A 13,946-nucleotide genomic window follows, 5' to 3' on the forward strand; every position below is an offset into this window, starting at 1 on the left:
CACCACCTGTTGGACAAGGTTGTTTTCAATGGGACGGCGAAGGGTGGAGAAGGTGCAGGAGTCACAGTCTCTTCTCTTCCTCTTTCTTGCCTTTTCTTTTCTTCTCAAGGGCAACACAACACAGCAGGCTTCTTTGTGTCTCGTACGAGCAGCGTTTTTATTGGTTTTTCTCACCGTGGGCCGTGAGTCCGCCCTCACACAGGAGCTGGAGCGAAGCAGCGAAGACGATCTATTTTCGGTCGTACAAGCCTCACAATGTCCACAAGTGCCCACACACACACAAATACACACATACACACACACAGGCGATGGGTGGGTTGCGTGTAATGCGTTGGGTGATCGGTAAGCCCGAACAAATAGTTCTATTTTTGAGCCTGGCAGGGAGTGGGCAAGCAGCCGTCCGTCCTTGAGCTGGTTTGTTCTCCGCCGTCTGAAGTGCTAAGTGCCGTATATGGTTACAATGGAGAGAACACTCACAAAGACGACTGAAGGTGAAGAAGTGGGGGGGGGGGGGGGGGGCGCTGGGAATAGGGATGGTGAGTCAGAGGACATTTGGAAAGTAATTTAATCTTTCAATGCTGTATATCTTTTCATCAATGGAAGGATATGATTTTCCCCCCATTCAGAATGTAGCAGAAAAACACGTTTTTGGTTCAAATGAAAATGAGGCCTTTTTGAAAGGGGGAATAGGGGGATTTATTGTTCGCGGGACTACTTTGGGATTATATTTTTCTCATATATTTGAGATGAGATTGTTACAAGACATGGGGAAATGGGGGCGGAATGGAAATTTTGAGAAAAAAAATAAATCTTGACTCTTTCTTGACCCGTTGTTTTTTTTCTCTTTTTTTTTACGAAACTTGGTACAGAGCATGCGGTGCAGCGTCCTTCTGGAAACCTTGGTTTTTTGGGGGGGGGGATTTCATATTTCCTCATAGTGGGGTTGATAGCCCTCTCAGCGATTGTATTTTTTTTTTGTGAATCGGTGGTTTCGTGTGTACTGATCTTGAGGGTTTTTTTTTGAGGCTTGGAGGGTTGAGCCGCATCCTGGACGGGCTGAGTGTGGCGTGGCCGGCCGCCACTGGAAAAGTGGAAGGAGAGGGGGATGGACGGGGGAACGAGATGGTTGGAAGCCGTCGAAATCAGAGGCGGGTCTGTTCTACTGTGAGTGTGTGTATCCTGGCGAAGGCCCGGACCGGCGGCGGCGCACACACACACACACACACACACACACACACACACACACACACACACACACACACACACACACACACACAGGGCTTGTGTGTCTGGCTTCGATGGGGACTCCTTTCATGTAAATATGGAAGAACAGTACATTGACGGAATCAACAAATCAACTAAAGTTGCCAATGGAGAATGGATCTGTGGATTCATTCTTTGGTAAAAAAAAAAAACATGTAGAAAAACATGTAATTTCATTAAAAAAAACGTTTTGGTTCTTATTGCTTTTAACTTAGTTTACTCAATGAGTCTCTGGGATGGGGCTTGTGATTGGTCTGGCTCTGGCTTTGGTGGATACAGGCAAAACAGAGAGCGAGAGAGAGAGAGAGAGAGAGAGAGAGAGAGAGAGAGAGAGAGAATGCTGTGGTTATTGTTGGCCCCAGGGCTTCCATGTAGAGGAGTGTTTTTACCGTCACTGGTTGGGTTTCTTCAACCACGGATTATGAAAGAAAGAAAGAAAGAAAGAAAGAAAGAAAGAAAGAAAGACAACGGCGCAGAGAGGTTGAGCGAGGACGGGGGCAAACCTGAGTTGCGCCCAAAACAGTGTTTTGACGGAAGTACCCATCCTCCGGTTCCCCCTCCCAACCACCACATGTTGTCTGTGCTATGAACACCCAAAAATAAAATAGTCAGCCCTTTGCCCATTTTATTTCCAGAAGCAGGTTTTCGTTTTGTTTTGTTTGGACTTTTTGGGGGGCTCTCCCTCACTGAAAAATCTCGTCATGTAATCGCTTTTGTTGTTTTGTGCGTTAGCGCTGGTATTTTAAGGGAGGGCTGAGGAGTCCGCCCTCAGAAGAGAAAACATGACCCGGCGGCGGCAGACTATTTGGTTTTGGCCGAGCACGGTCACCTCCCGAAAAGCGTTCATACCACCACCGTCACCACATCATCCGCCTCCGCTCTCAAGTCATGGCAGCTCGCTGATAAATCACAGAGAGTTTAATTCAATTTTGGATGTAACAACGTGGGTCTTGTGGTGTCGCACAGAGTTCAGGTTCGGACTATGACCTCTGTGGCGTGACGAGGACTCTCCGGTTTGTGACAGTTTTTCCGGTTTGCTTTGATGTATTTTTATCAAATGAAAACATCTTTGTGTTAGGTGTCCCTATTGAAGGGTTTTCTGACTAAGACTGTGGCATACAATTGGTCCAGTAAATGAAAATGTTACTTATTGTGTCCAAAAGTGTCAAAAATACCAATGAGTGGCTATGAATAATGCGGGTTCTACAACTTATTCTAATCTCTTAATATCATTGAAATATGGAAACAGAGCTCTTGTCAAAAGCCAAAATGTTCCACCTTTGGCATAAAATAAGAACACTTACTGATTTTTGGATATTCCATTAAACTGATAAAATGAACATGACTTAAGTTTGAATCTTTGTTCTAAACAGGTTATGCCACTGTCTTTCTGCAATTGAGAGCTTTACCCATTTTATACATTTAAATAAAAAATGATAACATCCATGTTCTATTTTTAATGGAAGTCAGACATCAACGACCATAATTTTGTGTGATACAGCCATAACTTTTTGATATTAAACATCATATCAACAGCATTTAACATCACATTTGAGGAGGAGCCTGTTGGTCCAGAGCTGCATGAATCACCAGAACAGAGCAGACCGCGAGCGCACAATCCCATTACGACAAATGGGAGTTGGTTGGATTTCCTCTTGGAGAGAAAAAACCCCCAAAAAACCCACCTTGGCATTTTCCAAAAACAGCACCCCAGCGAATGCACAGAGTAGTTTTCCATATGTCCTTCAAATGGATGTGTAGACCTACACTCCAAAATCTGCATAGTTCTGTGTCTAGGTGACTTTCACAAACTGTGCTTTGGCTGTGCCAGGGAATATGTTGTACATTTTAAAGACTAAATAAAATTGTGTTATCAAACTAAATTGCATTCATGGATTTGTTTTGGGGAGTATGTACACTTAATACAAAGGAAAAAAAAAAGGTATACATATATTATACATACATATACTATATTAATATATATGTCAATTGTACCTTCTGGTTAATGATAATACTACTACTATTACCATGAATAATAATAATAATAATAATAATAATAATAATAATAATAATAATAATAATAATAATAATAATAAATAATAATAATAATAAATATAGCTGCAGGCAGCAATACACAAGGTCCAGTTTAGTCATGTTAGATACGTATTACAGTTTTCGCAGGTTCCGAGGTTCTGAGGTTCTGAGGTTCTGAGGTTCCAAGGTTCTGAGGTTCTGAGGTTCCCGAATCTGCACTCTCTGATTACTGTACGTGGGGGACGTTTGGAGCGGACCAAGGGACTCTCTCCTATCGCGGATTCTTTCTTTAATCGCTCTCCTCTTGCAGGGATGGGGGCCGCGCCGGGTTGGGAGGAGCGCGAGTTTGAGTTCAAATTGCCGTTTTGGGAAAACCCGCTGCGTCAGCTCCGGGGGGCATCATCTCCGCCGTGTGCTGCCCGGTCGGAGAGCGCCGTGGCCGGGGAGAGAGCGGAGGAAGCACCGGGGCTCCTGCTGTATGGCTATTTGTGTCACATGGTTGTTCCTCGGCTCTGTACAATCTTACGGAATTTTAGTGGTGACTTCTTTGCTTGGATTACATTTTTTAATAAGTTTTATTTCCATGAACTTGAACTTGAAATACAAAAAGTGTTGTGGTATTTCTGTGAGTAATTACAGAATCACGGCTTCTATTATGCTGATGTGTCCTTGAATCAAGCAAGACACTTAACCCCCTAACTGCTTCCCGGGCGCCTCTATATGGCAGCCCACTGCTCCTAGATACGTCAGGTACTAGGATGGGTAAATGCAAAGAAATTGTAAATGTACCCGTTGTGGGACTGATAAGGGTATATATATATATATAAAAAAAAATTCCAACCCCTCATTGGATCTTGGACACATCATGCACTTGACTCAACATGGTCAAGAGTGTTTGTGGACTAGCGTTTTTCATGTATCTGGCAAAGTAATGAGGACCAAAGAGATAAAAGATCAATCGAACAGATCCACAGACATCTACCAGGTAAGAAGGTGCGCACACACACACACACACACACACACACATACACACACACAGACACACACACACACCTGGTTTGTAATCTCTAACCACTACAGAGGCAGGGATTCTACACCGGCAGTGGACACGATGTGAAGCTACAGTACATTCTGAATCAGAACCTGCACATTTAGTACATAGAATGATGATGTCATAAAGCGTCTTACTGTAAATATCGTCTCATTCAATTTGTTTATTACAGTGGCGTGTCAGTCAAGCATGACCACCTGCATACTTGTCGGGTCAAGTTTGGTCGGTTTTCCCACAAAATTTCTGCTCCGTGTGTGGATCGATTTGGATGAAAATTGAACCACGAGATGTTTGTGACATACAGGTTCAAATGACACGTAACTGCGTTCGTAACTTCTGCCATTTGTTCTGTTTCAAATAGTTATAGCCTGAAAACTTCTGATCATTTTTCCTGTGTGGGCTGGAACATTAATAATAATGAAAAACATCGCTGCATGGCATCAATGGAGCAGGTTCCACTAAATGACAAGGAGTAAATGAAAGAAGCGACATTGTGCACAGTATGTCCAGCTACACATTTGTAACACCTTGCGCTTCTCTAGGTCTACTTGAATGGCAGCAGTGAGCCCCTTAAGACTGAAAGTGCTTATTATAGTGGCCACTCTGGGCCAAGAGGTGTTTTGTTTTGTGTTCCCATTGGTTGGTTGGAACTGGCAATATGGCAAACCGTGCCTCTAAAGTTGTGCCATGTGGGCAGTACAAAAAGCAATACCTTAAAGGTAGTCGTAATGTGGGCCCATTTTTTCCCCGATCCCTTAGCTTTTCTCAAATTATGTTAATGCTTTTCCTGTGGACCTGCCCTGCAAATTTTGTGTCTTTTGGACTTGGCAGGGAATTTCAAATTTCAAGATATCACCACGGCACTTGGTAGACATGTTTACTATCATGCCTCTGGTCGGAGTGTTTGTTGTGTCAAAATTTGACAGCAAATTGAATGTTTGTACCAGATTTCTGAAATTGATTGCCTGATTATTTCGCCAGTTTTTGACCAGTCCCTTAGCTTTTCACAAGCTACGTTCATTTTATATATTTTTTTTTAATCCCGTGGAACTGCCCTGCAGATTTCGTGTCATTCGGACTTACGGTTCACGAGAAGAAGATTTTTGAAAGTTTTTCGAAAAATTCAAAATGGCGGAAAAAAACCAAAACGATAGGCAGACCTTATAGAAAGGAGCCAACTGCAAAATGGTTCAGAATGTGCATCTGCATAACGCATCAAGTTTCACTTCGGACAAACGTGGTGGCGGCGATGAGCCCCCGACTCAGAATGCATGTTATAGCGCCTTCTATGCGCCAGTCAGCGCCATTGTTTGTATCCAGAACTATAGGTGTGCCGAAATGGACAAGAAGTTAGCGATGTATGGAGGAGTTATTGGACAAAACACAGGGGAAATATAAATGAATCAATAAATATCAATAAATATCAATAATAATAATAATAATAATAATAATAATAATAATAATATAGGAATTCCAACAGTTACAACAGGTTTCCCCGCTTCGCAGTGGAACCCTAATAACAATTCTCCTTATATCGGCTCTAACCTTCCTGGTACGACTGGACCAGGGCGCATTTCGATCCATCGGTGAAATGGCGCCACTGGGTGGACACAGTAAAGTAATGCGAACTGAACCTATCGACATCGTAATACCATACTGTACATACATTAGACATGGATTAAAATATTAAAAAATATATATCCTGAATTTTACGGTATCAGCTGCTTTCAAACAAAGGCCCCGAATGTTTTTTTTTTTCCAGTAGTTAAAAAAAAAACGTTTGCAAAGAAGGCAGTAATACTTTGGTAAATACTACTACTACTACTACTAACAACAACAACAACAACAATAATAATAATAATAACAATAATGTACATTTATGTTAGAGTATTTTTGTTTATTACTAATGAAATGTATTTCATTAGTAATAAAAAATTACTAATGAAATACATTTCATGCACTTGACATAAGTTACAAGAAAAATTGTTAAAAAACATTACTCATGATATAACGACACAAATCGTTCCAAAAGACTCTCCAGAATAAATGAAGCGTCACCTGTTGGTGGAAAATCGCGTAGTTTCGCGTTTCCGCAACACAACGCCGACGTCGGGTCTCGCGTAACAAACTGTTCCTCGGACAGTTCTTACACGCGGCCCGCAGCCTCGCGGCACGGTACCGGAAGCGGCCGGCGCCGATCCGGGATCGGCGCCGGCGGAACCGGAAGTGGGCGCGGCGCCAGCGCCCGCCGCGGCTTTCGGGAGCGACTTCTACAGGAAATACCTTCCGCGGCGGTGTATTTGTGAAGGGCTGCCATTTTAGCGAGCTTACGGTAAGGAAAGCACTTTGACGCGGCGCGCCGCTCAGACCGCGGGGAACGGGGTCGAGCCGCCGGTCGCGGTTCACCGACGAGCGGCACCGCTCAGCCTCCAGCCGCTCGTCCTCTCTGCCAGGCTAACGTGACTAGCCTGCGCTTGTAGCTTCAATTATTCATCGCCGAGATGAAGCTCCGCATTCGGTGCCCGTTGCCTCTGGATTGAGCAAACGTACATTTGCAAAGGACACCTCAGCCAAATAACGTGTGATAATGTGGATGGAGTGCTGCTTGTGCCGTGTCCAGCACTATACCACTATTAAACCGTCTAATAATACAACCACAGACGTCTAGAACACTGTCAAATAATACTAAAATATAATAGTACCACTAGCATGACAACAGCAGACACGATTTCATTAACACGGAACGCAGTTTGCTAATGAGACGAGAGGCAGAATGGGGTGAAACGTAAAACGTAAAAAAGCGGAGATGCAGAGAAGTCAAGTCTCCTTTCTATGAAACAATCAGACACAAAGCGTCCATTTGTTTTTAACTCTTAACAAACCAAAGTGGCTCAGGAGTCCACCTGGCTCATGTGAGGGTGATCGGCCAAGGGGCTGACATGGGTTTAGCCCCGATGGAGGCGTGTTGTTAGGTCGTTGACCATTGATCTCTGAGGGGCTGATATGACGGCGACGGAGGCTTGGGGCTAAACGAGAACTGAACCAGAGCTTAACCAGAGCTAAACTAGAACTAGCCCTGCAGCCTGCCATTATTCACACCTTGTATCTTAATCATGGCCATTAGGCTGTGCGGTATAGAGTGGGACCTCCGATTTGATCAAATTTCTCTCAAAACTACGGGGGAAAGTTTAACCCCTGATAGCCCATTTATATGAGCTGCCCCGGCTACTATGCTACGACTGCAGTGTGCAATGGGGAGATTTTCAAGTTTATTTGACATTTGAAATACATTGGAGCTTTCGTTGCCACACCTCACACATAAAACAAGCAACACAAGATAAGACAGTTTCAGCTCATAGTCCAACCACATGTGTTCAGGGGTAAAAGTGCAGGGAACATATACAATTATTTTTCCCATAGTGTGTACAAGGTTTGTTGGTCATATAGCACTACTGATGTAAATGCTCACCGTGGAAGGTAGATCACACGGTACTTACTATAGGCAAGCAAAGCAAGTTTATTTTTATAGCACATTCCATAAAAGTTCTTAAAAAAAAGTAAAGCCACCAGCCTTCTTAATATCCGCATTACCATCCTCATTTCCCTCCCCTTGCAGCACCAATGAAACATGGGTGACAGACTGGTCCAACTCTCGTCCCGGAGCCACCATGACAACATTCTGGGCTGCCTGCATCAGCTGCGGCTGGTGGGGCAGCTGGTCGACATCACAGTCCAGGTGGACCACCAGGGGACCGGGGAACTGGAGGAGTTCCAGGCCCACCAGGTGATCCTGGCCGCATCCAGCGGCTACTTCAAGAGGCTGCTTCTCTCTCAGGACCCCGTCCCGGATAAACTATTCCTCTCGAACATCCGCACTGCTAATTTCTCGAAGTTTTTGGAATTTGTGTACACTGGTAAGGTCGAGGTGGCCAGGGACAAAATCGGCGATGTCCGTGAGGCGGCGCGGCTGTTGGACTGTCAGGATCTCTCAGAGGTTTGTGAAGAGGCCATGGTTGCCGGAGACTCCAGAGAGCCTGATAAGGGAGCGTGTTCTCCGTCGTCGGATCCAGAAAGAGCCGGCGTAGATGGCGCGGAAAGGAAACGCCCTCTGAAGCGGAAGCTTTCTCTGAAGAGCTCTAAGAGAGGATTAAACCGCCCTAAAATGTTGAGGGCAATTGAGGTGGCCAAGGGCAAGGAAGTCCAATCTGAAGAGGCTGGAATCAGACGCCTGAGCATCAGGCTGGCCGGTCATAAGATCCCCATGGGTGTTTTGGTGCATGAATGGAAAGTGGAGAACGAGGAGAACGGTGATCAGGACACTCATTTAGAGACCAAGACCCAGAAGGAGAGCCCAGAGAAGATGGGAGAGGAGTTCCCAGCCACAGACCTCGCCTCGGACGGTGACAATGACGACGAGGAGGGAGAGGAGGAGGACGAGGGAAATATTATGAACGACGACCCCAACGACCCCCTGTACATGTCCCCAGAGGACGACGGGGAGGAGGGGGACTCTTTGAGGACCTTGAAAAAAACACCCAAGGCCCAGTTTCAGTGTGACAAGTGTCTGAGGGCTTTCCACTACGAGAGGAGCTACCTGAAGCACATCAGGTGGGATGTCATTCCTTTATGTTTACCTCACATGAATTCAAAATGGCTGCCAGCGTTGAAACACAAGCCAAAAAGAAACGGCAAGTGCACTTTCGCACAGTGACAAATTCAAACGGTGACCTTCCCCTGTTGTGTCCTTCCTGCTGTTTCTCACCAGTACGTACCACGGAGTGAAGGCCGAAGTCGTCTACCGCTGCGAGACCTGCCAGCAGACCTTCGCCAACCGAGGAAACCTGAAGATCCACGAGAAGCACGTCCACAGCGACGAAAGGCTCTTCGCCTGCCAGATCTGCGCCAAGTCGTTCAAACGCAAGAAGGACGTCATACGTCACCAGCGGCAGGTGAGGATGTCAAGGACACGATGCTGCTGGACGAAAGGATTTACTGAACAAACTGGGGACCAAGCAAATGGCTTCTTCTGTTTTAGTTGCTGGGTGGTAAAGTTGTACGTAGATGGTGCATTGTCTGAATGATAGATTAGCCAGCCCAAATGAACATGCATATTTGGGCTGTAGGGGAAATAACTTGCTTTAATATTAGTTATTGGTCATTTATTATTTAAAAACAGGCATAAACTGCAGATTTTGAGGTATGGGAATTTGGGTTTACTTTGCTAAATTATTGTGCAAAATATTTTTCAAGTGTATTTTTAGTTGAAACCTTTCCTCATGAAAGTAGTTTGATATATCATATCACATCATATGATTGTGATGATGATTTGAATAGTAATTGAATATTTTGGCAGATTCCATACACATAAGGTCAGAAACTGAAGTAAATCACTATTGTCACTATTCGGGGCCTGACACAAAGTTTGAGTTAGTAACATTTTTAATCATTAATCATTTAAGTGATAATGAACCTATATAATTACCATCCATATTTCAATATTCTCACTTGTTTCGCCATTTATTTGACATAGTAAATCAATGCGCCAGTAAAAACTTTTTTTTTTTTTTTTACTTAAATGTTTGTTTATGTTCATATTAAGTTTTTGTTTGTGCATACCACCAAAAGTATTGTATATGTCAACTTGTGACTTTTTTACAACCATAAAGACAGAAAAGAAAACTGGAAAACTAATCTTCCTTGGCATAAGTTTCTAAACATATATTTCTTTGTAACATGTGAAAAGCGGGCAACCAGGCCACAAAAGATGCTTGACAACAGTCCAAATCTGGTTGCCTGGGGCAACTGGGCAAAGGTTATTGTCCGGTTTCCACCTATTAGCACTATTGATTTACTGTGATTTTGTTCGACTCCCATTCATCCATTGACAAATTGTGCACGTCAGAGAAAATGATCAAAATAATGAGAAAGGACTGACTTTAAAACATGGCCCTGGCAGGTGCATGAAGGCATCGGGATTCGTCACGTCTGTCCAGACTGCGGGAAGACGCTGAGCTCTAAGACTGCTCTGCTGCTGCACGAAAGGACGCACTCAGGCCTCAAACCGTTCCAGTGCACGGTGTGTGCGGCCAAGTTCACCCAGAGCTCCGCCCTCAAGATGCACCTCAGGTACGAGAGGCTCCGTAGCTCAGCAAGTGCTTACAAAAACACAAGGTTTTGGCTCCAATTATCTGTGCCAGACGATATGAACATCAAAACCAAAGCACTGGATATAGGAAATGTGTATTTAACATATCGTAAAACTTGTTAATGTTGTTTGTGTCTCCCAACCTTCAGGACACACACGGGAGAGAAGCCGTTTGCCTGCGACCTGTGTGAGGCCAGGTTCACCCAGAAGCACATGCTGTGCTACCACAAGAGATCCCACACTGGTCTGAACTACATTTCAACACTCGCAACTACATTATTCAACATCGAATAAAAACAACAACAACCTGTGCTGTATTACAAGTGCATCATTCAATTCAAAAAAATGAAAATTATTTATCAACTGATGATAATTGATGTTGCAGATTAACAGATGTTAAACAAAACAGATATCTTACTTCGGAATAAAACAATGTATTTTTGTGTAAAGTTTTCATGCTTGGGTGTAGATTTATAATAATAAGCCTTATTTATATAGCACCTTTAATACCCAACTCCAAGTGCTTTAAAATAATAATAATAATAATGATAATACAGAAGAAATCTAAATAATATTACACTAATTTTTGGTTTCGGGTCATCAATTTAGACAGACATTGAAGTATCATTCTTCAGTCATTGATTTTTCCCGTCGTTATTTCTCTTGATCATCGTTATTCAGACTTCTGCAAACAAATTCTGAAATAATTCCATGAATAATCCTTATGATCGTTTAAGGACCGAAGAATCTATTCCTACAGTTGACGGCAGTTTCTGCTCATCTGGAATAACAAACCTATCTGATCAGTCTGATTGGAGTTGACTTTGATTATTGATCACATTCCGACACAATCTACAGATCTATCCCATTTTCCTTCCCGTTCCAGGCGAGAAACCCTTCATGTGCGAGGCGTGTGGGAAGAGCTTTGCCTCCAAGGAGTACCTGCGCCACCACTCCAACATCCATACCGGCTCCAGACCCTACAAATGCGAGCAGTGCGGCCGCGGCTTCGCCCAGAGAAACTCCCTCCACCAGCATCTCAAGATACACACAGGTATTTATACTTCTGTGGAGCACCTTCACGCAGATGTAACCAGGAGCCATAGATCTCCAGTACAATACCTCCAGTATTTCTTTGGTCTTTTGAGCCATTTACTGGTTTTCTACAACACACCCTATGACAGCTAATTCCATAGTACTTGCTCACGTTTCAAAAATCACCATTTGTTACAACACCACTTGTTAAAAAGTTGGGCAAGGCAATATATTGATATCATAATTCAAGACTAATATTGATGCCATGATATGAGACTAGATACAGTCCGGGGTTCTGGGTTGTTGTAATATAGTTGAATGTTTTCTTTAACTCTGCATTACAGTAAAGTTATGCAATTTTCTGAACTTCGTAGGTGGTTGTAATATCCACATGAATAATGAATGTTTCTCAAATATTTGTGTAAATATCTTATCTAATCAAGAAGTCATTCCCAAAATATTGTTCAATTATATATAAAAAGTATATATCTGGTATAAGTATACGGTATATAAAAAGTATATATATCAAGTATACTGTATAAACCAAGATTGTCATGATCATGACTTTTGACAAAGTCTATTGGCCAGTCGGCTATGTATATGAAAAATACTCCAACTCAGCATGTGTTTGAGTGGTGGCCATGTCCACTCGTAGCCTAGTGTTAATTTGTACCTGGTGGCTATGGTGTAATAATTGTATACACATTTTTTGTTTGGGGAAAACATGAGGAAGAAAATACAACAGTGTAATTTGCCCTGGGCAGTTAATGGTTATTATTGCACCACAACATCTTGTGACACTACACAAAAACTACAATGGAAGACATGAATGCAATGTCTGATTAAACATAAATCACAGTAAATGAGTCATATGTAGGTTGAATAGGTTGCTTCGATGTTGTAAAGTTAGCTACGTTGTTGTGGAACTATTTTTCTCAGCGGGAGCTCTTCAATTAGGCATGCTAGTTATATAATTTCAAATATTCCTTCTCAATGTATTCTTTTATTTAGTAAGTAGCAGTGTAATAAGCAGGATGCAGGAGTTGTTGGAATTTTCATTGGGAGTGACAAGGATGGGCAGGATTAAGAATGACTACCTTAGAGGCACAGCTCAGGTTGGACAGTTTGGTGGAAAAGTGAGAGAGGCCAGATCGAGAGGGTTTGGACACGTGTGCAGAAGAGATGAGGGTTACACTGGGAGAAGGATGCTGAGGATGGAGCTGCCAGGCAAGAGGAAAAGAGGAAGGCCAAAGAGAAGCTTTATGGATGTGGTGAGAGAGGACATGCAGGCGGTTGGTGTAAGGGAGGAAGATGCGCAGAACAGAAGGTATTGGAGGCAGATGATCCACTGTGGTGACGCCTAACGGGAGCAGCCGAAGGAAGGAGAAGAAGAAGTGTAATATGCAGGATAATGTGCAGCCAATACCCCCCTTCAGAGTTAGTGATACAAGACCTGCCGGCTGTTATTTTGCAATAACGGCCGGCTGGCTGTACACTATCCCTTATCTCAGAATGCCGTTTTTTATTTTTATTTTACATCTACATTTGTGTCTGTGTTCCCTCTCTGGCCACCAGGGGAGCGTCCATACAGCTGTAAGGACTGTGACAAGCAGTTCACGCAGCTCAACGCCCTCCAGAGGCACCAGCGCATCCACACCGGGGAGAAGCCCTACATGTGCGGCCTCTGTAACCGAACCTTCACCGACAAGTCCACCGTGCGCAGGCACACCATGGTGAGAGAGGGACACAACGTTTCACACAACCCTATTTAAGAATGCTTCCAGGAGTTTTATTAAAACTATTAGCCAGTATAGAGCACCTAACCAATCCATTCCTTCTACTGACCGGCATTGGCTGTTAGTTTGGGGTCATTAGAATAACATAATTGAACATTTAATCCGATTTTAAGCCATGAGGCACAAAAAAAGTTCTTATCTGACATGCTTGATATGGCTTTTGGTATTGAGAATATTCTTTTGTTATTATGATACTCTGCCTCGTAATATCTGACTCCAGATATTAATGTCAGTGGATTTTTACAATTGTAACCCTTGAAGGCTGGTTAGTTGGTTGATTCACTAGAGCGCTTAAAAGAAAACTGTTGTAACAGTTTCTTTAGGTTGCTTGTTAGAAAGGAGATCATTTTATATGAGAGCATAGTGAATTGTTATCGTCTATTTATTATTTTTCAATAAAAATACTCTAGATTGTAGAAAAGGAATAACTTATGGACAGGAAAATCCATCACCGTTATTGTAAAATCTTTCCAGACTCATGACACCGACGCCCCCTGGAAGAACTACCTGGTGGTTCTGGACGGAAACGTGGAGGGAAAGAAGCCCAAGGGGAGCGGGGAGAAGTCCGACGCCGGGGAGCTCCAGGTCCATGTGGGAGGCGTGGCCGCCGACCACGAAGGAG

At 43.4% G+C, this 13,946-nt stretch overlaps 1 protein-coding gene across 1 annotated transcript in view; it reads left to right on the top strand.

Annotated features, from left to right (window-relative positions):
- Window positions 1-6,589: 6,589 nt before the first annotated feature.
- gzf1 (GDNF-inducible zinc finger protein 1) overlaps window positions 6,590-13,946 on the top strand; it is an 8,354-nt gene continuing 997 nt past the window's right edge. Inside the window, exons 1-8 of the mRNA XM_080019799.1 lie at window positions 6,590-6,680; window positions 7,965-8,956; window positions 9,114-9,297; window positions 10,305-10,474; window positions 10,643-10,737; window positions 11,380-11,547; window positions 13,104-13,261; window positions 13,799-13,946. The exon at window positions 13,799-13,946 is cut by the window's right edge and continues 997 nt beyond it. Coding sequence (XP_079875925.1) covers window positions 7,977-8,956; window positions 9,114-9,297; window positions 10,305-10,474; window positions 10,643-10,737; window positions 11,380-11,547; window positions 13,104-13,261; window positions 13,799-13,946 — 1,903 coding nt within the window. The 5' untranslated portion in view covers window positions 6,590-6,680; window positions 7,965-7,976. The remainder of the gene's footprint in view (window positions 6,681-7,964; window positions 8,957-9,113; window positions 9,298-10,304; window positions 10,475-10,642; window positions 10,738-11,379; window positions 11,548-13,103; window positions 13,262-13,798) is intronic.

Source organism: Zeus faber, assembly GCF_960531495.2.
Source record: "Zeus faber genome assembly, chromosome: 2".
Classification (NCBI taxonomy): Eukaryota; Metazoa; Chordata; class Actinopteri; order Zeiformes; family Zeidae; genus Zeus; species Zeus faber.